This window comes from Zootoca vivipara, chromosome 11 (assembly GCF_965207765.1).
Source record: "Zootoca vivipara chromosome 11, rZooViv2.hap1.1, whole genome shotgun sequence".
Lineage (NCBI taxonomy): Eukaryota > Metazoa > Chordata > Lepidosauria > Squamata > Lacertidae > Zootoca > Zootoca vivipara.
In genome coordinates this window covers 27,381,929-27,406,035 of record NC_142594.1, presented here as the reverse complement: position 1 = coordinate 27,406,035, position 24,107 = coordinate 27,381,929, and the positions used below count along the sequence as shown (strand labels likewise).

The following is a 24,107-nucleotide window of genomic DNA, read 5'->3' as shown; positions in this document are numbered from 1 at the left end:
TACAAGAATATCATGGGGCACCTTGTCAAAGGCCTTGCTGAAATCAAGATAGGCTACATCCACAGCGTTCCCTTCATCTACCAGGCTTGTAATTCTGTCAAAAAATGAGATCAGATTAGTCTGACATGACTTATTTTTCAGGAACCCATGCTGACTTTTAGTGATCACAGAGTTTCTTTCTAGGTGCTCACAGACTGTTTGCTTAATGATCTGCTCTAGAATCTTTCCTGGTATTGATGTCAGGCTGACTGGGCGGTAATTGTTTGGGTCCTCTCTTTTCCCCTTTTTGAAAATAGGGACAACATTTGCCCTCCTCCAGTCTGCTGGAACTTCGCCTGTTCTCCAGGAATTTTCAAAGATTATTGCCAGTGGTTCTGAAATCACCTCTGCCAGTTCTTTTAATACTCTTGGATGTAGTTCATCTGGCCCTGGAGACTTGAATACATCTAAACTAGCCAAGTATTCTTGTACTACCTCCTTACTTATTCTGGGCTGTGTTTCCCCTGCTGAATCATCTGCTCCATATTCTTCAGGTCGGGCGTTTTTTTCTTTCTTGGAGAAGACTGAGGCAAAGAAGGCATTGAGGAGTTCTGCCCTTTCTCTGTCCCCTGTTTGCATTTCACCATCTTCTCCTCTGAGTGACCCCACTGTTTCCTTGTTTTTCCTTTTGCTACGGACATACCCATAAAAGCCCTTTTTGTTGCTTTTAACCTCTCTGGCGAGCCTGAGTTCATTCTGTGCTTTAGCTTTTCTGACTTTGTCTCTACACGTGCTGGCTATATGTTTGAATTCCTCTCTGGAGATTTCCCCCCTTTTCCATTTTTTGTACATATCCCTTTTAAATCTTAACTCAGTCAAAAGTTCTTTAGATAGCCAGCCTGGCTTCTTTAGGCACCTTCCATGTTTCCGTCTCATTGGTATTGCCTGAAGTTGTGCTTTTAATATCTCCCTTTTAACAAACTCCCAACCATCATGAACTCCCTTCCCTTTTAGTATTACTGTCCATGGGATTTCACCCAGCGTTTCCCTAAGTTTTCTGAAGTCGGCTTTCTTAAAGTCTAGAATTTGGACCTTAGTATGCTTGGTTGCTCCTTTCCGCTGGATAATAAACTCCAGAAGAGCATGGTCACTCCCACCTAATGATCCTGCCACTTCTACCCCACTAACCAAGTCATCACTATTGGTTAGGACCAGATCTAAAATGGCTGATCCTCTTGTTGCTTCTCCCACTTTCTGGACAATGAAGTTGTCTGCAAGGCCAGTGAGGAATCTGTTCGACCTTATGCTCTTGGCTGAGTTTGACATCCAACAAATACCAGGATAGTTGAAATCCCCCATTACTACTATCTCACTTCCTTTGGAATGCTTGGCCATCTGTTCCAGGAAGGCATCATCTGTGTCCTCAGTTTGGCTTGGGGATCTATAGTAAACTCCCACAATGAGATCACTGTTGTTTTTCTCTCCCTTAATTTTGACCCAGATACTCTCAATTTGGCTTTGAAGTTTTAAATCCTGGATCTCTTCACAGGTATACATATCCCTAACATATAAAGCTACTCCTCCTCCTTTCCTGTTTGGTCTATTTCTCTTAAATAGATTGTATCCCTCTATTACTACATTCCAGTCATGAGACTCATCCCACCAGGTTTCAGTGATGCCTATTATGTCATATTTAGTTTGCTGTACCAAGAGCTCAAGTTCATCTTGTTTATTTCCCATGCTCTGTGCATTAGTATACAGACATTGAAGACCGTTGATCATTCCCCCATGTCTCTTATTTAAGGATATTTTCGTCCCACCACTAGGTCTGCATGCTGCTTGCTCCATTTGGTCCCTGACATTCGGATGATCATCTTCAGCATTTGATAGACTCCTACCTTCAGGACCACTGTCTCCCTCCCCCACATAAGTCAGTTTAAAGCCCTCCTGATGAGGTTTTTGAATTTCGTGGCAAAAACATTCCTCCCAACTTTTGTGAGGTGCAGTCCATCACTTGCCAGAAGTCCATCTTCAAGAAACTGCAGACCGTGATCTAGGAATCCAAACCGTTCCTGTTTGTACCATTTGCGAAGCCAGTTGTTCACTTCCCCTATTTTTCCCTCTCTCCCTGGGCCATGTCGTTCAACTGGGAGGACAGAAGAGATGACAATTTGTGCATCTAATTGCTTCAACTTCCTGCCCAGAGCCTCATAATCATTTTTGATCTTCTGTAAGCTATGGCTTGCAGTGTCATTGGTTCCCACATGCACCAAAAGGAAGGGGTATTTGTCGGTGGGTTTTATGATTCCTTGCAGCCGTTCTGTTACATCTTTGATCTTGGCCCCAGGTAGACAGCACACCTCTCGAGACATCTTGTCAGGCCCACAGATTACTGCTTCTGTACCCCTCAGTAGGGAATCCCCAATCACCACTACACGCCTCTTCATAGGCTTGGTTGGGATTCTTCCATGTGCTGTCCCTTCCAAGGTTACCTGCATATTCCCAGAGGACTGACTTGGTTGCTCGTCTTCATATTCCTCATCAACTGTGATGAGGGAGAGATCCTCAGGTGGAGTCTGTTTCTCGTCTTCCATGAGCACTTCAAAACGGTTGTGTAATTCTAAGCACTCAGAGCGATCCCTGGGCCTTCTACTTCTATGAGTCACGTTCCTTCATACATCTGGCTGCTGTGTTGGGGAACTGACCTCGTCCTCAGGGAGATCCCCTGTCTCCTCCTTGGTGCAGACAGTGTGCTCTGCTGCATCCAAGAAAAGCGCCAGCTCTTTAATTCTCTGGAGCGTAGATACACGCCCCTGAAGCTGCTGCACCTTCTCTTCCAGAAGGGCAACCTTGTTTTCTAGTAGGGCAACCAACTTGCAATTGTTGCAGGTGTAGCTACCCACATCCTTTGGCAAGAAAGGATGAGTTTGACCAAACTGCGGGAGGCAGTGGAAGACAGGAGTGCCTGGTGTGCTCTGGTCCATGGGGTCACGAAGAGTCGGACACGACTAAATGACTAAACAACAACAACAGCAAATAGAAATTATAGAATGCCAACTTTTTTGAGGGCTGTATTAATTTATACAGCCAGTGGTTCCAAAGCTAAGCATGGCCAACACTTTAAGGTAGTATTTTCAAAAGAAAAATTGAGAGGGGCTAAAAGAAGCTTCAGTGGCCAAGGTAAGAGATCCAGGAAGCAATCCAGAAAGACATTAGTCACATGATTGGCTTTTGCATTCTTCCTTTTTCCTGTTAAAGAGAACCCCCATGGGGAATGATTGACACCAGAACCATGGGCTTGGGGGAGGCAGGTTTTAACCCTTTGCCTAATCCCTATCCAAACTGGGCAATTCTTCATGAGTGTTTGCATCTAGCTCCCATATCCAGACACTCTTTCAGCTTCCAAAGCAGTTCACAACAATAAAATTCTGTGTCAGAAAGAGTGATGAAACCCTACCCACAACAACACTTGTCAGTTAGGCATAGACTGCTGCCATACAAAGCATCCTATCATTTGTTTTAATGCTCTATAGAAGAGGGAGAGAGTAGAACCCTTCTTTTTTTTATAGCCACCCTATCATGCATTATTTTCAGATTTCCAGGATAAAAGGAATACCTAGTCCCTTAAAACGTTCCCGGAGGTGCCCACTAAGGGTTTGGCTTAAACAACCAAACAAAAAAAGCAATCACATGCTGGGTTTACACCAACTGACACGAGAGAAATGATATGATGGGCTGTGGTTCAATCATCCTTTGATTTATCTTTTTGGTGGCTCTTACACTCTCCAGTCCAAGCAACACTAAGAGTGGGATTGTAGTCATCCCGCCCTGGATCCATTCTTCCAAGGAAACGGTGCCATCATGGTCATAGTCAATTTCTTCCATCATCTCATGAAGAATCTGTTAGAATAAAGGAAGGAAACCAAATATTAAAGTAAATGGCATCAAGGAAGAATGCATTAAAGCTGAGAGCCACTTACTACACATGGAAATAGAAAGTGACATAGCTCATAAAGCGAAAATGTCTTTTCTCACTTGAGACAATTTTACATTAGAATATGGAACAGTATAGCCTTTTAACCTATATTTGCTTTGTTTTGTTTCTCCATTTTTAAAAACAACGTTAGCGTCGTTTACATCTCCCAGTAGTGCTTCCTTCAATTCTATCGCTGAAATTCTGAGTAGCAAAGAGGGAAGTTTTGAAAAATCACTTTTTAAAAAAAACTTATTTGTTTATAATAGTAAATATTAGTTTATAATAGTAAATTCACTTCTAATTGCCTTATAATAGTAAAAAAAAGGAAAGGGGGAGATAAAACCTTGACACAGTTAAGGTTTTGTGAAAATTATCGCCTGCTGTCATCTGAGAGCACCAGATCTCTACAAAGGGGATCCCTTTCCATCAGGCTGCATCTAAAGGGGAGGTATGATAGTGTGGTCTCCACTCCATTAGCTCAGCTAAACTCAGTTGCCAGTGGATTCTTCCCTACAGTCATGACCACTGCACTTCATCATTATGTAATAGCACAAAGGAACTCAAATCCAAATATAATTATTTTCCTCTTCCCTTTTGAATCACAGCTCTTTACAGTTTAACTATCAACTGTATAAAAAGGGTGTAGCTAGGGAAACAGACTGGAAGTCTGAAGTCTGAAGAAGTGTGCATGCACACGAAAGCTCATACCAAAATAAAAACTTAGTCTTTAAGGTGCTACTGAAGGAATTTTTTTATTTTGTTTCGACTCAGACCAACATGGCTACCTACCTGTAACTTAAAATATACCTGTATATTTTGCCACACTTAATGAGTCACTTGCTGTACCTATTCCCTGAGCAGGCCTTGCAAGGGTTTTGGCCCACTGTAGAGCTTTTATGTTGGCCCATCTAAATGTTTTTCCCTCGGCATTTGTCAGGGGAAGATATCAAAACATTCCTAGAAACAAGAGATTCTGCAGATGTTCTATGAATGTCCCGGACACTGTAGAGTATATTCTCTTTCATTGTCCATTGTATAATACGCTCCGTCAACATGTGCTGTCCCCTCTTTTGGGTGGTCTGGAACCCCAGCAAGGTGAAAGTGTGGGATTCTGCCTATCTGATGTTGACCAAAGGGTAACGGCGGGGGTATGTGATTTTCTCTTTTATGGCTTTATTTGTAAAATGCCTAATAAAGGTTTGATAAGTAAGCAAGGGTTTTGTTTTCTACCTAGGCAGTCTTTTCATCAAGAGATTCTAAAACTTAAATGCAACAGAAGGCACTCGTCAAGTTCAGAGATAAAAAGTGTTTGTGCGTTTAAAAAATACCTTGCATCTTATTTTAAGACCTCAAATGAGGTAAACCTTTGTCCATGGCACAAGAATGTTATCACGAGCATACAAAAAGTTATCCACATTTTAATATGACAGCAGCAGGCAGAAGCTGCTGCTTCAACCACTCAGGACCATTCTCTAGTCATAAATGATGCTGAATTAAGTTCCCATTACTTTGCTGTCTGTGGCAACATTAAGCCAAGAGGTTTAACTTCAAGCCCCTCTGCTGTAACAGTACAGCAGCTGGAGAAGGAGAGGTAAGCAGAGGTCAGAGAAAGGACTGCGAGCAGAGGGGTGTCCTATTTGCCATTCTTTGGTCCTAATGGGAAACTCATAAAACTAAATGTGATGCATCCTAGAGTGGCTAAATGAGAAACAGCTGTGGTCATCCTCAGGCCCGGCTCTAGGTAGACCCCCGGTGGCGCAGGGCACCATGGCGCCGGCCCGCCAGAAAGGTGCCGCGAGCTGCGCCCGCCCGCTGGCCGGCCGATCCGCCGGTCTGCCGCGCAGCTGCGCCTGTGGGAGCCGCGCTGCGCCCACCCGCCCACCGCGCTGGGAAATGGGGCGGGAGGGCGCCAGAGAGATCGCGCTGTGCCTGCCCACCCGCCGCTGCGCCCACCCGCCCACCGCGCTGGGGAACGGGGCGGGAGGGCGCCGGAGAGATCCGGCGCACCACAGTGGCAGGGGCGTTTAAGACGGCCCTGGTCATCCTGAGGCAGCTGCATCCCCCTTGGTGCCTACCCATAAAAGCAAGCCTTGAGTTAGAGACTAGTTCAGCAGGTTCCAGGAACCCTCGTGAGATAGGTGGTTGGGTGGACTCATGATAAGAGTCAAGAGAATGAGCGGCATTGAACGGAGAAGTGTGTCGTGATAAGGCACTGATATCAGTATACGTTAGCAACTTGTATTAATGACTTTTTAAAATAAATAACAATTTATTATAAATATTTTGCAATATGTGCATTGCTGTTTTAGTTTTATGTGCATAAAACTATTGTGGGGGAGGAAGGGAAATGAGATTGTTAGCCGCTTTGAGACTCCTTCGGGTAGTGATAAAGTGGGATATCAAATCCAAACTCCTCTTCTTCTACATATTTTTTATATAACAAGTGCTATGGCAATGATCTAAATAAGCAAGCAAACAAAACGTTAACCTTAAATAAAATTATTCAAAGCAGTCCTTAGATACTTTCATTATTAATTAAATCATTGACCTGAAGGAATGCTTACTGGACTGAGTTCAGTGACATCCCATTCAAGATATTCTGCAACGTGCATCATCTGAGCGATAATGTTTTCCAGTTCCTAGGCATGAAAGAAAGATACATGATCCTTGTTAAACATACTTACAAAAATACTTGTTAATTTATGCACATCTCTCCTTAAATTTAATGAAGTGAATTGAATTGTTTTAACACAAACTAAACAAGTATTTTAAAATTTAATTGAAAATGTTTTAACTCATCTTGTAGAAATAACATTTTAGAATTTTCATGCTGGAACACGACTGAAAGCAGAAAGGGACTACAGAATCAAGCAGGATTGGCAAGTATTGATGGTACCACACAGAAAGATCCATTTCTTGTTTAAAAGCCAGTTCCACAGATCTAAGCATATATGGGGTGAGGTAATCCTTCAAGTAAACTAGTTTCAAGCTGTTGAGAGCTTTATATACCAACAGTAACATCATGTACTGTTGCCCTCAGGAAAAAAAAACCCTGTGCAAATAAACATGGCTGTCTCTGTGGAATCATAGAAGCAAATACTTTTTTCTGCACAACTACATACAACTTAAGTGCTTCATTCCAACCTGCCACTAGAAAACAAACTATTTCAAAAAATTGTTTATTTTCTTGCCTTGCTTTTCCAGATCCCTGTTTCATTTACATGGATTTCTTACATTGGCTTAAATCTAAAAGGTTCAGCAAGTGGAAAGAACTTCCTCACAAAGCAGCGAGACTTAGTTCCCACTGACATCAGTTATGACTCAGCAAGACCCAGAAAGTGCAAACAGCTTAGTCGGGATCAAACTCTACAGCTGCAATTTGGATGGAACTATCTGCTGTGTATTTAACACAAACACCTGCAATTTCTTACAAGTTTTCCGTTTCTGCCACATTACAACATTAACAAATGCTGCTATGAATGAAAAAAATTTACCGAGCTATCCAGGAAACCATTCCCATCTGTGTCATACAAGCGAAACATAACTAAGGAGAAAGAAAATATTAAAACCATTATGTAAGAAAGCAATGAGCTCGTATTTTTAATTTACGTCATCAATAGATCAGAACGCTACTTAGAATTAAGCCATACTAAAACCAATGGTAGAATTTACCCTCCTCCCACATACTGCCACCATTTGCAGCAACATTTGGCGAAGGGAGCTGCAGTCCAACACATCTGAATGACCACAGTTTCCACAGCCCTGATTTAAGGTTTCACCCGAATCAACCTATCATCTTTTTCTGATTGAGGGCAACCACATATATTTCAACTCCGTTTTCAGCAATATTTAAATATTAAATATTTTAAAAGCAAGAATTTGTAATGAAACAGCAAATGCCCAACCTGGGAAATATTCACTAGAGGTATCAATTCCCTTCCCCACCCTATACCCCAGGCATCCCCAAACTGCGACCCTCCAGATGTTTTGGCCTACAACTCCCATGATCCCTAGCTAAGAGGACCAGTGGTCAAGGATGATGGGAAATGTAATCCAAAACATCTGGAGGGCCGAAGTTTGGGGATGCCTGCTATACCCTCTCCTTGAAAAACCAGACTAGATCAATCATTGCAATCACCTATCGTATGTATGCTGGAGACGTGTGCGCATCTTACTTCCCCTCACAACTTATTTCTTTTTTTAAAAAAAAATTCATATTTTTGTACAGAAAATGAATTTATGTGGATCACATGTGAACTGGGTAATTTACAGGTATAGCCAATATCCACATTCGAATATCACATGGCTTCATGGGCCAGTTGTATCTGAGAGTGGTTAGCACACACATTCTTTGATTTCCATAAATCCATAACCAGGGGACAGCGTGGGGTCCATGTGTGCAGAAGGAAAGCCGTTTCTGTGAACCAGTCTTAGGCCCGGTTTGCATTCTATGTTAAAACCCTTGTAAAATAACACAACACAACACAACATAACATAACAAACATGAAATAAATAATAAAATAAATAATAAAATAAAATAAACATTGGCTTAACATGCACAGGTGCTTTGCTTCTCTCCCACTCCTACTGGGCCGCACAGGCAGCCACAAACAAACAAGTCAGAAGTAGCATAAGGCAAACACAAACCTTGGCTTGCCACTCATGTTATATTTAGAGAGAAGCAAACCAGCAGCCTAGGTTCAGACAACAACACAAGCCAAACTTTGGTTTGTTCTTCCCCTGCGTGGCACAGCCAATGTGTCAGGTGGGAGAAGGCAAGCACTCATGCACATTAAAGCGCGGGGCATGCAAACCAGGCCTTAGAAATCCATCCACCCACCTCTCATTCATGTACACGTACACCACGCATTTTAATAAAATATAACAGAAAGGATCACACTAAGAACACTATACAGTTGGATCCATATGAATGAAATAGTCGTCATGGTCTTCAGAAAATAAACTGCTTCACATGACACCCTTAGGCAGGTTATGTAGTTTACAAACAGGATAAGAGTGGGGGGGGGGTCGTCTTATCTCTCAGATTGCAGTGAACCTGAATCTCCAGCAGATAGAGCCTACTGCCTACAATTTCACACCAAATGTTACTAACAACTCATACTGCTGCAAAGTGCATCAAAGACCTGAAAACATTCAAGATTTTTAATGAAAGGAGAGCAAATATTACACACTCTTAAAGGAGGAGAAGGTCGGGACACCAAAGGGCTTAACTAGATAGACTGAACGTTTTGGTCCACAGATTTGCATAATGGGTTTATTTTGCAGGTACGGCCACCTCTCTCTTTGAGTTGCTTTCTGCATTTAAATGACATCATGAGCTCAGCCGTACTTGCAGTCTAATGGAACAATGATCCATCTTTGGGTTCCAACTGAGTTTGGATCATTTCCATTCTACAGGTAGCAAATCTGGAAAACATCACCTGGAAAACAAACTGCTTCAACAGCCACAGATAATGGGTGATACCCAACAAGTTGTAATCAGAGGAGATTCATTGAAACCAATGGATTTAAGTCAACTGATTTAAATGGGTCCACTATGAATATGACTGGGACACAGGTGGCACTGTGGGTTAAACCACAGAGCCTAGGGCTTGCCGATCAGAAGGTCGGTGGTTCGAATCCCCACGATGGGGTGAGCTCCCGTTGCTCGGTCCCAGCTCCTGCCAACCTAGCAGATCGAAAGCACGTCAAAGTGCAAGTAGATAAATAGGTACCGCTACAGCAGGAAGGTAAATGGCGTTTCCGTGTGCTGCTCTGGTTCGCCAGAAGCGGCTTTGTCATGCTGGCCACATGACCTGGAAGCTGTATGGCGGCTTCCTCGGCCAATAACGTGAAATGAGTGCCACAATCCCAGAGTCGGTCAAAACTGGACCTAATGGTCAGGGGTCCCTTTACCTCTACCTTTAATATGAATATGACATGCATTGGATATCTCACAATAAATAGCACAGGTGCTAATGGTTGAGCCCTTGCCTCTCAGAGTTTTTCTACAAAATGAGCTTAAATCGGTTTTATTAATCCCACATCTTTTAAGTATGTTAACTGCCAAAATCTGAGAAGTCTGAAAACAAACAAACACACAGTTACCATCAGCTGATGCAGGGTTTGTGAAAATGTGTCACGTCATTTTCATGTTAAAGTTGATCACATTGATGAGTATGGGCCACGATCAAATACTGATGTTACATTTTTTAATAAAAAATTGTGACATTCTGGCATTTGAATTTTCATAACTGATTGAATTCAATTAACTTTTACTCAGAGTAGACCCACTGAAATGGGTCCAATGGGTGTACTCTGAGTAAAACCTCTCTATTTACCTCCTCTATGATCCAAATAAATAGGTACACACTTGAGTTTATAAAACCTAAGAGAGAAAGCTGAAAGCAAAGCTTCAGAAAATCAATTTATATAGTCACATTATAGATACTGTATCCTCATATATCGGTCAATAAGCTTTGAAAGGAGATTGTAACAAATTGTCATAAACATCTTTTACACCTCAAATTTGCAACAATTAGATGCAACTGCCATTGGTTAACTGAGTTTAAAACAAACACACACACACACAACCAGCATTTATATACTTTACATGTACTACATACATTCTAGTTTGTCTTCAGGTCTTCCTCTTTCAAGAAGGGAAAGATAACAAACAATATCTTTCAACTGGATAACTTCTGGTATGTGCAAAGTGGAAGGTGGTGGGCGAGATGGTGTCATGCTTTTAGTAATTCGCAAACCTGAAATAATATTCACATTTTTTATATTTAAAAAAAAAATGCTTACCAATAAAACAGAACTTTTAAAAAACGACTTCCCACATTGGATTTCCTGCTCAGAAAAACTTATTTCTCCCTGTAGCATCTGTGAAACTTGTTACCTTTTTTTGTACCAATGATGGGCAAAACCTAGAGTGGAGAACCACTGCCTCCTTGGGACAGATCCTGTCTGTGGAAGGGCCCTATCTAGCATCTGGGCCTCTCCTCCACAGTCCAGCCCCCTCTTCACCCCCACTACCCAAGTGAACTGCCAGCATTTCCATTAGAAGGAAGGAAAACAGCAACAGAGCAATCTTTTCAGTAGCTGCTTTTCTTTCTTGTTAGACACTGAGAAAGTGGCAGAAGAGTGGAGGGAGGTTGGAGAACAAGAGGATAAAGTTCTGCTAGGATAACAAAAAGGGAGTACAGTGAATGCGGTATCCTGTGTTCTGCTATTCCCACCAGTTTTTCAGATACAAATGTGAGGAAGAGAATAGCAGCTGCCCCAAACACCAAAGATGCCTTAACTCCTTAGCCTGGTGGAAAGCATCAGTTGAAAGTAACCTGCCGTTAAACTCCTTAGAAGGAACAGGGACAGTTCTGGAAGGCTGGGTTAAGTGCAAGTGTAGATGGATGGAGAGGAGAGTCAGAAAGACCCGAGTCCACTGATACAATTGTAAACAGTCATTACTTCTCCCCAATAATCCTGGGAACTGAGAGCTGTTAGAAGGCTAGGTTTCCCCATTATAAAAACTGCAAACTAGAGCCTTTCACCATGCTCATAAGCGCGCGCACACACACACACACACACACACACACACACAGAGAGAGAGAGAGAGAGAGAGAGAGAGAGAGAGAGAGAGAGAGAGAGAGAGAGAGATTTGCTTAAATGAATCAAAAGCTTTCTCACTTATTTTGTTAGGTGTCCAAATGTTTTTAATTAACAGTACTATACTACTGGTTCTTTGCTCCTCAGGTTAACTCTGAGAATATTTGCACCTTCATGGAAACTTACCTGCTGTTACTTTTTTAAAAAAAACAGCATAGTGTAATTTGAATGTGCAACTTTTGTCTTTGAAGGCAATTTGGACACAAAAAGCCCTTTTAGAACACACCATTTATTTGCTTAGTACAAGGAACAAAACCTAGTACATATTAATTAACAGCAATCCCCCAAAGAGCACATTATCCAAACAAAAACAAGACAATTAATGTCCTTGTACAAACCACGGCAGGAATACAAATACAATCTGGTCACAGTAATTTCAATGGGCATTGAGTGCTAGAAGTGGAGGGGGGGAGAGCCTAAATAAGAACTAAGCTGTATACTGAAGCCCTTGTGCTTCAATAGAAAATGCAGAGGCCTTCTATCCATGTAACCGTCAGTGCTTAATGAATAACGTTGTGTGTTTGTGTGGGGCCAGATTCACCTAAATTCCTGGGTGCCAGATTCACCCCATAATACCTGGATGTAGTAAACGCCAGATCTAATCAAGTTCTGATTAAACGTTGCTAAATACAGAACCCCCTCTGGATTGTTATGCTGACAAGCCAAGCCAACTTGTCATGCCAGCTGGATGGCCCATTAGCTGGAAAGGCCAGTGGTGGCCCATCAAGGAAACCATTAGAGGGCAAGAGTGCCAGGCAAGGGGGAGTGGACAGATGCAAAGCACAGGTTTAGCATTTCAACTTTGAGCTGTGTAGGCTGTGGGGAGGCTCCTAGTGTCGGTTAGCAGGGAGGAGGAGGAGGGGCAGAACTCCATGTGAACAGGGGAAGACAGACTGGAGCGAAGAGACACAGAGGAAGGCCTTTCACTGTCCTTTGGATCCAATGCTGCCCTCGAGAGGGGAGCCAGGCCTTCATAGGATGTGAATGCTCTGCAATCCTGGCATCTAGGGTCAGGTTGTACATATGTCTAAATAAAACCCATATAACATAAAGACATCACAGTCTCTGCTGTGCCTCATTGTCCCAAAAGGGAACACAGACCCTGGTAAGCGTGCCTGCAGCCTCTGGAATCTCGCACCGCTCATGGAGATTGGGGCCGCATGTAAAAATATTAGGAGAGTAGATGAATAAAACACTGGGAAGCACCTATGAAACTTGGACCTAAGGTTGTCCACTGAGCATCTTGCGGGTTGAACCACATGTCCTGGTTCCACTGAAAACATTGCTTTAAGGAGAGTGGTTTGGATTGGAGAATCAGCTGGGGGTATTAACCATTCCCTTGTCAAATTGTTCCCCGAACAATGGCTTTTCCTCCTACAACATTTCAAACATGTATTTGTTAAAGACTACATTCAGTACGGCTAACTCCAGCAAAGCTCCTGGCTTGACCCTTTATCCCTCTCTGCCCAAATGAAAGTTGTGACTGCTGTTTTTCTCCCTCTCCCACTAGCTGAAGGCTGAGTCATTCCTAAAAGATGTGAGTCACTAAGGAGTATTAAAGCCTTTTCATTAAATCCTTGATCAGGCGGCACATTAACCAAAACTATAATGATAGGTCCAGTAATAACAATAGCAAAGACAGCCGAACACCACATTTTATCTATTTACTTACCTCCTGGAAGGAGCGGAGGCTTATTCTTTACCATAGGACTACTATAAGGGATTTTGCTGCCAAATGAGGTAAATAGGTGCTCACAAAATTCTTCTGGGAGGTCAGCCTCCAGGAAAGTCTTCATAAATAACTTGAATCCTTCTAAGTCAATTGTCTGTGGAAGAAGACAGGGAATTATCTATATCTGAGTATTTTAGGATGAAACGTCATATTTTGTTTTGAAAGGTGGCACATAAATTTCTAAAAATATATGAAGATCATTGCAGGCACAAGGCCTCTATTACACATGGGATGTGCACACATATGCCCATTTTTCAACTGACACTGAATTCTATATTTCTTTTATTGACCCAGTTTCGTGTCACAGCAAACCAGACTTAGTGATTCACAGTGAACACAGCTATCTGAGCTGTCTGTTTCCTCCACATACTAGTGAGGACAAGACAAACCATGACCCCTGGCCTTAATGTTATGTCTAAACCAGAGATAACAGTTGTTTCACTCCAGCACCCTGCAATGCAGGAATCACAACTAAAGCATCCATTACAGATGGTCATGTGTTTAAAAACTTCCAATGAAGGAGAGTCCACAAACTCCCAACCTTCCACTGTCACACAGCTCTTACTGAAAGAAAGTTCTTCCTGATGTCTAGTCGGAATCTCCTTTCTTGTAACTAGAATCCATTGGTTTGAGCCCTACCACCTGGAGCAGGAGGAAACAAGCTTGCTCCATTTTCCATGAGACAGCCCTTTAAATATTTAAAGATTATCATCACATCTCCTCTCAGTCTCCTCTTTTCCAGGCTAAACATACCTAGCTCCCTCAACTGTTCCTCCTAAGGCTTGGTTTCCAGACCCTTGGCCATCTTGGTTGCGCTCCTCTGCACATGTTCCAGCTTGTCAATATCCTTCTTAAATTGTGGTGCCCAGAACTGGAAACAGTATTCCACGTGTGGTCTGAGCAAGGCAGAATAGAGCGGTATCATTACTTCCCTTGCTCTGGACAGTATACTTTGGCTGCTGCAGCCTGGGGTAGCATTGGCCTTTTTTGCTATTGCAAAGGGTAAAAGGTAAAGGACCCCTGGACAGTTAAGTCCAAGTCAAAGGTGACGATGGGGTTGTGGGGCTCATCTCGTTTTCAGGCCAAGGGAGCTGGCGTTTGTCCACAGACAACTTTCTGGGTTATGTCGCCAGCATGACTAAACCGCTTCTGGCACAACAGAACACTGTGACAGAAGCCAAAGTGCACGGAAATGCCGTTTACCTTCCCGCCACAGCAGTACCTATTTATCTACTTGCACTGGCATGCTTTTGAACCGCTAGGCAGGAGCTGGGAAAGAGCAATGGGAGCTCACCCGTTGTGGGGATTCGAACCGCCAACCTTCTGATCGGCAAGCCCAAGAGGCTCAGTGGTTTAGACCACAGCGCTACCTGACATCACTGTTGACTCACACAACTCAATGACAAGGATGTAATTCTAGACACACACATCCTGCCTCTCCAGCAATAGTCAAACTCCTAACTGTCTATGGATCAACACTGTTGATGCTGATTTGTTTGTGTGTAGCAGGAGGAGGGAGGGAAACTTATTAAGTACTGATGCTAAAAGGGCAGCACTTCTCCATCACACAAATTTCATTCCTGGTCTTCTAGACAACAGTATTAGAAAAGAGCAATCTGTTTTACATACATTTAGATTAAAAGTGCAAGTTCTTCCAGTCCGGTAAGGAGCAACTTCTTACCGTATTTGTATGAAGGCAAAGAATGCAGTACACAACACCAGAATACAAAACTAATGAAATGGCAGACTCTGCATCTGTGATGTCTTAGAAGAAATATCCTGAGAGTAGTATTAATGGGAGAGGTAAGCTTATTCATTTTTACAGCTGGTGGTCAAGAATACTTTATTATGTCCCTGCGTCACCAAGCTTGTGGGAACCATGTGAGGTAAGAATTATTAGTCCACACTGTCCTCTAAACACACCCGCACACTTCTGCTCTATGTGTCATGGCAAACACACTAAAAATAAATTGCAATATCTATATGCAAACAGCTACAAATAATGGGATACCTCTTTTCCCTAATTGCAAGGGAAAGCAAGCAAGATGCTTTTGTCCTACATAGTCCGACAAATGCATAGCCACCATAATCATAAATGAAAACAGTATGAGAAGAGAGGGGTGGTGAATCATACTGAAATCATTTACGACACCCATAACAAAAAATCACGTCTGGAATAATTTAGAGATTATTAAGCATGCCAATAAGAGTGATATATGCACAATGACTTTCAGGATGCACAATATATTTTGTTGAAGCATCCTTATAAAGTTCCTTTAAGCATGTGTCTACTCCATCCAAGAGGCTGATGTCTAGTATGTATACAAATACAAAGGACATAGCCCCTCATTCTGGAGGCGTACAATGTGAAAATAGCCAGAGGAGGTTCAAAAACATGCAAGACTGTATACAAAGAAATATATTTCTATTGCTCTAACTTAGTCTATTCTTTCCCACACTCTTAGGTGGAATTTACACACATATAAAAAAAGCTTGTGAAAATGCTTTTTTAAAAAAGTTTCAAAACATACATTGAATATTGCATAGCTCACTTTCACCATCTAGTGTCACATTTGTATATTTCACTTTACAACACATTTGAAATGTTTTATTTGCAGCTGTGTAGCTCAGTTCGTACTCCTCAAAATGGGACCACAAAATAGGAGCCAATCTCTCTTACTATCAAGAGACCTTTATAAGTTAGGGGGTAATTATGAACAAGGAAGTTCACAGGTGACAGGATAGAAGAACATCTCATTCTACAGATAAGGACTTTGACAAAAACAGGTCAGACACACCAGCTTAAAGCCACAGTTTTACAAAATATGGACCAAGACAATGAATCACTAGTCTATAGTTCCAACAATATCTATATGACCCAGTGTCATGAATTAAGCTTCTCCTGCTATTCTGTGACTGGAGTTTATAAGGATAATTAGGCAAGTAGATGATAATGCATTTCATGCAAATTCTGAAAATCTGATTGCTCATATACATAATATCCATCTCTTTTGTAAAATAAATAACACACAGTCCAATCCTGGTCTCCATGAGTATTCCAATGTGCACAGAATGCTATTTTAAGAATAGGTTTACTTATTCTATATAACACTGAAGTCCAGTGCCGAGGGTCTTCTGGTGGTTCCCTCGCTGTGAGAAGCCAAGCTACAGGGAACCAGGCAGAGGGCCTTTTCAGTAGTGGCACCCACCCTGTGGAACGCCCTCACACCCCATGTCAAAGAGAAAAACAACCACCAGACTTTTAGAAGACATCTGAAGGCAGCACTGTTTAGGGAAGCTTTTAATGTTTGACAGACTATTGTATTTTAACCTTTTGTTGGAAGCCGCCCAGAGTGGCAGGGGAAACCCAGCCAGATGGGCAGGGTATAAATAAATAAATATGTTGTTGTTGTTGTTGTTGTTGTTGTTGTTGTTGTTGTTGTTGTTGTTGTTGTTGTTGTTGTTGTTGTTGTTAGAGCTGTTCTGTACATACCACAAAGATGCAATCTTAACAGGATTCATGTATATGAAAGTTCATGCATATGACAGCACAACTGCAGAGTCCAACAAAACGTGTGTGTCTTCATCTTTCTCAGAAAACAGTGGCAATAAAGTCTATTAATTAGTTTCCCAACAAACAACGGTGGGGGTGGGGTGGAACAGTATGAAAGTGAAGTAACCATTAAGTCAATATTCTACATTTTCTGTAACTGTATCATTTTTGCAGAGGTGCATGCAACTAGAAAAAAAGTATCAAGAGTTTTATTAAAATGAAGGTTGCCATTGAAGTCTGAGTGCTTCTGCAAAGCTCCATAAAATCAGTAACATGCCAGATACATTATAAGCAAACAAAAAAACCACCAACGATGCTTACTTGTTTAAGAATATCTTGCTTCTGGAGTGCATGAAAGAAAAGAAAAATATATAAATAATAGTAATACCGTCCAGCAATTCTGAATTTCTGTTCTTAAAAAAAAAAGCATTTTCAGCTGAAAGTGTTTTTACAACTATGAAGATCAGAAAATAATAATGTGTTAAGTGATAATAAGTCTCTTTATATGTAGTTAGTAATAAGCACAAAGAAATCGTTCTAGCACAAACTAACAAATGGTATAAACTTTGGGTAGCCCCCTTTTTGGCCATGTAGCAATGTCACTTCATTTGCATATGAATTAGCATATCAGGAAGACACAAGTTACCATGTCTGGTGTGGGTCTGAAAATCGCTAATGTTGCAGGAGTACGATTGAAGGGTCCAACTGAAACAAGACCCCAAATGGGTAAGTTCTGATTGCTTGTTTCCACCATTTTTAATGTAGGTGTGCAAGGAACTGCTATATTTGTACTGAAATTTCCCAGTGAACAGGCTACCTTTAATGATCTCATTACACCCAACTCTGCCCAATTTCTCTCACTTGACAAAGGTGAATCTCTCTCTATAGTTCTAAAGGGGATGGGGATTCAGCAGCATCTCACACTCATCATTACAACCATCCATTGATTTCATTCCCATTTTACATGTAAGGAATTGAATGAAATATTGCACACATGGCCACAATCAGGATATGGCTCAAAACTGCCACACAGCCACATTTAGGTTCTGTATGCAAGACAACACCTGCCTATAAGTTATATGCATGTGGCCTCGCTGCATGGTCTTGCCAAAATCATGGGCACAGAATCCACATAGGTTTATTCAGTTCACAAAGCAAAAATCATGCATGGCGGGTAGAGACCAGCTGCCAAAACCCAGACTGCAGCTCTTTGCACAGGGCTATTGATTTGCCAGAGTCATCAACTTTACATCAACTGGAGTACAAAGTGTCAGGCAACTCAACTTTAGAAATTGAAAAGAGAGCAGAAAAAGTAATCCTGCAGAATGCAAAACATTAATTTCAATCAACTACTGCAAATATCTAAAAGTTAGATAAGAAAGACAAAGTTACCCCTTCAGGATTGTACTTTGCTAGCACACCATTACCATGGAATTCTTCCAAAACATCCTTAATTTTCTTTGTAGAATCTGCAAAAACAATGACGGATGCCACCAATTTATTCATCTTGTACAAAACAAGGAATACAAAGTATATTTAAATCAGTCACGCACCCCCAAACCAAAGCCTGTTTTCAACAAATAGTCAAAATTTCAATCCTCCAAATGAACAGAAGGAAAACCAGCAGACTAGCAGAAGATTAGATAAACATTAATGAATAACAACACATGAATAGGCTGAATTATAAACATTAATGCTTCTCCCAGCAGTTAAAGGCTACTTATTGCTGCCTAAATCATACTACTACAATACTATGCACAGTATAGAGTACCAACAGAATGATATCCAATATTGAAGCAAAACCCTTTTAAGTCCTGGAAAGAAAAATAGGGTTTTTCCAAGAACAGCCAGAAAAAAATAGCAGTTCTCAGTCCCATCCTTCATCAGAGTTGTCTGGTAGAAAAGCAAGGACAGGAGGCATGGGGATCACCAGGAGCCTAGCATCATGACCCTTTAGGAAACTATTAAGATTTCAGAACCACAAATGAGGAATAGCAAGCTTAGAAGAAGAGGCCAATGAGTTTATAACCTAAAAAGAAGAGCAATATATAATTACTAATAGGTGGTGGGAAATGTAAACTGGAACATAAAATTCATGAGTTACCTGTACATGAAAATGTAAAATGGATCACAGAAGTCATGAGTGGAATTGTTTGGAACAGATTTTCTAAGTATTTGGTGACAATGCCCTAGAATCATAATACTGTACTAGAGCACAAATATTTTCATGACTTGCAATATTTCTCAGTTATCTGCTTCATAGTGTTCTTGTGTTTATACTTGTACACAAATTGCAACAGCTGGTGTTTTAATTCTTAGTTTCAATGCTTAGTTGTTTAGACGTGTTTGCATTTTATACTCAAAGGCCAGTGGCCGAGGCAAACGGCAGCCACAGCAAAAGCAGTTCAGACGGAGACTGTGGTGCTGGGGGAGAAAAGAACATTTCCTCTCTGTTCCATGTTCTCAATGAAAATTGCAGACACAGAGTGCTGCGGCTTGCTGCGTTAGGGGAAACTTGCGCACAGCATGCAGGTCAAAGTCCCAGGTAGGGGTTTTTGTGAGTCTTACACGTGTGAAAGAAATTGATCAGGGTCAGCCTTCTCCAGCCTGCTACCCTCCTGATGTTATAGATTACAACCCCCATCAGCCTCAACCACCACGGGTGTTGTTGTAGTCCAAAATACACAAAAGCCACCAGGCTGGGGAAGGCTCGTTTAAACTAAAAATGAACTCCATTCTTGATTCAGTATATGGAACCATGAAGTCTCATAACCTAAATCAACATTCCCTATCAATGGCACCTTACAAATCTAGAACTGGTTTGTAAAACATGGACACCACAAGTCTGTACGATGCATAGGAATTTAAATAAATTATGCTATCTAGTTTTCAAATGCAGTGTGTGTCCAGAAGGATGCAAATGTACAATTGTGTACACACAATGCCTGATTTTACCTTCCTTGCACTTCATAGGAGGCTGCTTTTGGGGGACATAGCAGCCAATACCAGGAGGCACCTAATATTAGAAATTGCTTTGTATTCTGTTGATGTAAACACCACAAATTTACTGAGCAGAAGCACAAGTTTCAGAAAATCAGGGATTGTGACAATTTAAGTATCAATTATTCATAAACCAACAAAAATCAAGTAAGTAGTTTTAAATTTACTCCCTTCTTATATAATCTATATCCCGTTTCCAAACCTATGGGGTTTTGTGAGGGCACAACGTTTGTTTTTATTTTTTTGACAGGTTTGCAATCTAATTTTCCAATATTATTTTCAAAGTGATTTATGCTGCAATCCTAACCTCCCCCCCCCACCGCACCCTTTATCTGGGAGTAAGCCTTGCTGAATTCAAGAGGACTTAATTCTGAGTAGACACAGTTGGGACTGTGCTGTGATGTATGTGCTGGTACTTTCTGGATGTACAGAAAAAGCAAGTGTCCATCAAAATATGCCCCCACACCAGTGAACCAAATGTAACAAGTTCTCTTTAAAAGCAAAACATTGCCACTGCTATGACTTCAATTTATTGAATTAAGAATCTGAATTCTAATCCCACCCACATCAAGTGGAACTCTAAAATACCGAAGGAAAGGGAGAAATAAGAATTCTTCCAGTTAATGGCTGTATTTGCAAGCAGCCCCCTCACTTAATTAACAATAGTGGGTGTGTAGAGGTTAGCAAAAAATTGCAAAATGAACCTCAAACCTTCCTAATACAAGACATAAAAAAGAAAGTGTTTTTTTCTCTGCCGTAAACTAGTCTGTCTATTGCATTTTCTGAAAGCAGAGTTTTTATTATGTACTTTCATTTATGTGTATGCTATGCGAAAATGTCTACACAGCAAACTGGATAGATGCAAGGTATGAAAAGTGCTAACCCAAAGTGAGAGGATGTGGGCTGAAAACAAATCACTTTGGTGGGATTTATATCAGTTGCATCTCAGAAATTTCTTATATTATACAAAAAGAGTTAACAGGCTGCTTGCAATAAACAATAGCGTTGGCTTCATATATCTTTCCTTGTTTCCGAGGGTCGTTAATATGCTGCAACCACAATGGTTAGATCAGAATGAAGTGTGATGTCAAATTTGTTAGGAGAGAGGGAGAAAAATAGCTTCAAAAGTTTCCAGTGAGAAAGAGCTAAAAGGTTTTGCATATACTGTACCTAGAATACGTCATTCAGTCACTTTAATAGCAGTTTCTTTTCCATTTACATTAGCTGGGCTTGAATTGAATTTCAAGGCTGGATCAAATTTTGCCCAGTGTTCTGAACAAAATGTCAAAGAGCCAACTTTATCCTAGTCAAACCAAATTTTAGAAACAGAACACTTTTTTTTTTAAAGAAAGCCATCAAGATGATTCTGGGATTCCACATTGTGCCCCAAAATTGGTTTCCTTGAAATGAAGAGGACAGGTTTATAGCATTTCTATGATGTATGGTTTTATTTACATATGCATGGAGGCTGAATATAAGATAGAAATTTGCAACATTTAAACCCCAACAGATCCTGTTTCCCCATTAGGTTTCTAGGCAGCTACCAATGTCGTAGCATTGAATTGTCACAAAGAACCATCTTCTTTATTTCCCCCCAAGACTGCCATTCTATTCCCCCCCCTCTCTCTCTCGCACACACACACACACACACACACACACACACACACACACACACCAATGATATGACCTCTAGCCACAGGTTTCTAACCAGCGGACTTGCAGGACTCTATTTTCAGCAGTCTCTCAACAAAGAAATTCTACTCCAGATTTTCTTTCTTTCTGCTTCATATTAAGCTGCAAAGCCTCTGGATACACAGTCATCTACCCTCTGGGCATACTTACTTGCCAGAGTACAAAATATCCTGGCCCCTAGTATGGTAGCTGGTGGTTTTATTGAAAACTTTAATCAGGCAGCAGAGAGATCGTAGAAAATTTAAGATTTCTTTTTATCTCGCCCTGGAAAAGCACAAAGGTATGAATGCATGAGCTACTCTACCTATCATTTTCAGACTCAGCACATAGCCTCTTGAGCTCAAGGAAGGCCAATCATCACTGGATCAATGGCCACTTGCAGTGAAACAACAACCTAACCAAAATGTAGGCACAGAAAACAGATCTGGGCCTCTATGGGCCGTCACTAGGGCCATCAGGGGCGCGGAAGGGGCGCCAAACACTGGTGTCTGCCTCTGCGCGCCTCTGCTGTTGAGAGGCTTCAGGTCGCTCTCCAGAGGCACGCAGGGAGCGTGAGCCTGGGGCTGCCTCCTCTGCGCCTCTCAGCTCCCCGCACGCCCCTCCTGCCCGCCCCACTCACGGGGGGCGCCGGAGGGATCTTGGCACCAGGGCGCCAGATATGGTTAAGACGGCCCTGTCGAAGGGAATCAGTTCCGGAAGTCCATTCAACTTCCAAAATGTTTGGAAACCAAAGCGTGGCTTCTGATTGGCTTCAGGAAGTTCCTGCAGCCAATCTGAAGCTGCAGAAGCCCCGTCGGACGTTCGGCTTCCAAAATAGTTTGCTAACCGGAACAGTCACTTCCTGGTTTGCGGCATTCGGGAGCCAAAATGTTCGAGAACTAAGCTGTTGAAAAACCAAGTACACACAGACACACACACACACACACACACAAACACACACACCTGAATAATTTCTCTCTCTCTCTGCATATATATATATATAGATAAATATGTTTACTTAAAAAAAATTGTTATGTCAGCAAAGTGCATCTGGACACTTTTATGTCTTACATTTTCACATAGCTGAACATTTGATACAAATATACAGAAGTATAAAAGTTTTAAAAAATTGAGTACTTACATTCTGCATACTTCTGAAGCTGAGAGAATTCCGAAGGACTGAGGTTTGCCCATTTCTCCGTGTTCATCATAATGATGTCAAAGTGCAGTTTACATACCAGTCTTGTTGTCTGCTTCAAGTGGAGGTAATCAAAATACCCCCCCAAGCAGTTTTTACAGTTTAGTTTCTCAAATTATCAGATATCCAGGAAGAAGAAAATCAATCTGCACTAACTTTTAGATGGTGCCAATTTTCTGAAGCTTCTGGCACTGATGGTATATGAAAACACTGTTAACAGAAAAATAAAAGCCACAATTAGGAGATACAGAAATGTGCATGTGCTGTTTTTGATGATATATGCTAAAATATTCCTAAACTTTCCACAAGTATTGCAAATCATTTTTGTCTGCCACAACCACCAACAGCTTTAGACAAGGGAAACTGCCAGACTTTATGCAGCTAGTTGCCCTCCAAAGTTTTATGCTTTATTAGGCACACTTTTTAGTTACACTTTTCAGAAGTCAACACTGCTGAAGATCAGGGCTGAAATTTTTACCCTAATATTATGACTGCCAAACAAGTTTCACACACTGCATGAGAAGGAACTAGGATCTCTGGACAAGAGTAAGACTGGACCCTGCTATATACTCATCAAATGACGTAACAATTTACTTGGGGCTTCAAATTACAGATGTTGAAGAATTCAAACAGAAACTGCCTATGTTCTCTGAATCATCCCATATCTAGAAGAGAAATCAATCCAGCAACTATGATTGGCATTCATTGTTGTCAGTCTGCAAGCAATACATGACATTCCCCCCCCCCATTTGCATTGGGTTCCCTATAATTATGTAAAATTCCACCACAGCAGCCAGTGAGATGAATGACATAGCTTTTCAGAAACTGAAGTGCAGTGGAACAGAAGCAATGGTACATGCAGCAAACAGGATGGAATGGAAACCGATGGCTTCTTATATCCACAACTTCAAATATACATTTTAAACCTATATAGAAACTTGATTGCACACACAGTAATCCTTGCACTAACAGAACATTCAGGCAGTGCTACTTCAGATACAACCGTTAAGATTCAAAAAGGTTTAAGAATGCAAGTTAAATCTGCAATGTGTTAGGAGGAAACACACTTTCAACAAGGATAGGAAGGTATTTTTATATAGAAAAATGTGAGCTGGAAAATACCCATGACATACTGCTCAATAACTTGCAGAGCAGAAGTAAAAGCTTACATAACATATAAACCAGACAAGGATGGTTAAGAATTAGAACGGTACATGTTGTGATAGGAAATTTCTTCAAATCTCTGTGCTACTTTTCCAGGACTGCGTTCCAGTGGAATTCATGCCCCTTATGCCAAGCACCCCACCTAATACTTCCTGTTATAATA

General features: G+C 41.3%; 1 protein-coding gene across 2 annotated transcripts in view; it reads right to left on the bottom strand.

The window, feature by feature from the left end:
- Positions 1 to 22,990, bottom strand: part of DGKB (diacylglycerol kinase beta) — a 217,910-nt gene extending 194,920 nt beyond the window's left edge. For both annotated transcript variants that reach the window (XM_088654314.1, XM_088654315.1), the window contains exons 1-8: positions 22,724 to 22,990; positions 18,304 to 18,380; positions 17,233 to 17,253; positions 13,299 to 13,452; positions 10,582 to 10,719; positions 7,450 to 7,499; positions 6,520 to 6,594; positions 3,760 to 3,879 (exon numbers count right to left, since the gene is read on the bottom strand). In XM_088654314.1, coding sequence (XP_088510440.1) covers positions 3,760 to 3,879; positions 6,520 to 6,594; positions 7,450 to 7,499; positions 10,582 to 10,719; positions 13,299 to 13,452; positions 17,233 to 17,253; positions 18,304 to 18,380; positions 22,724 to 22,793 — 705 coding nt within the window. In that variant the 5' untranslated portion in view covers positions 22,794 to 22,990. The remainder of the gene's footprint in view (positions 1 to 3,759; positions 3,880 to 6,519; positions 6,595 to 7,449; positions 7,500 to 10,581; positions 10,720 to 13,298; positions 13,453 to 17,232; positions 17,254 to 18,303; positions 18,381 to 22,723) is intronic.
- Between the last annotated feature and the right edge of the window lie 1,117 nt (positions 22,991 to 24,107).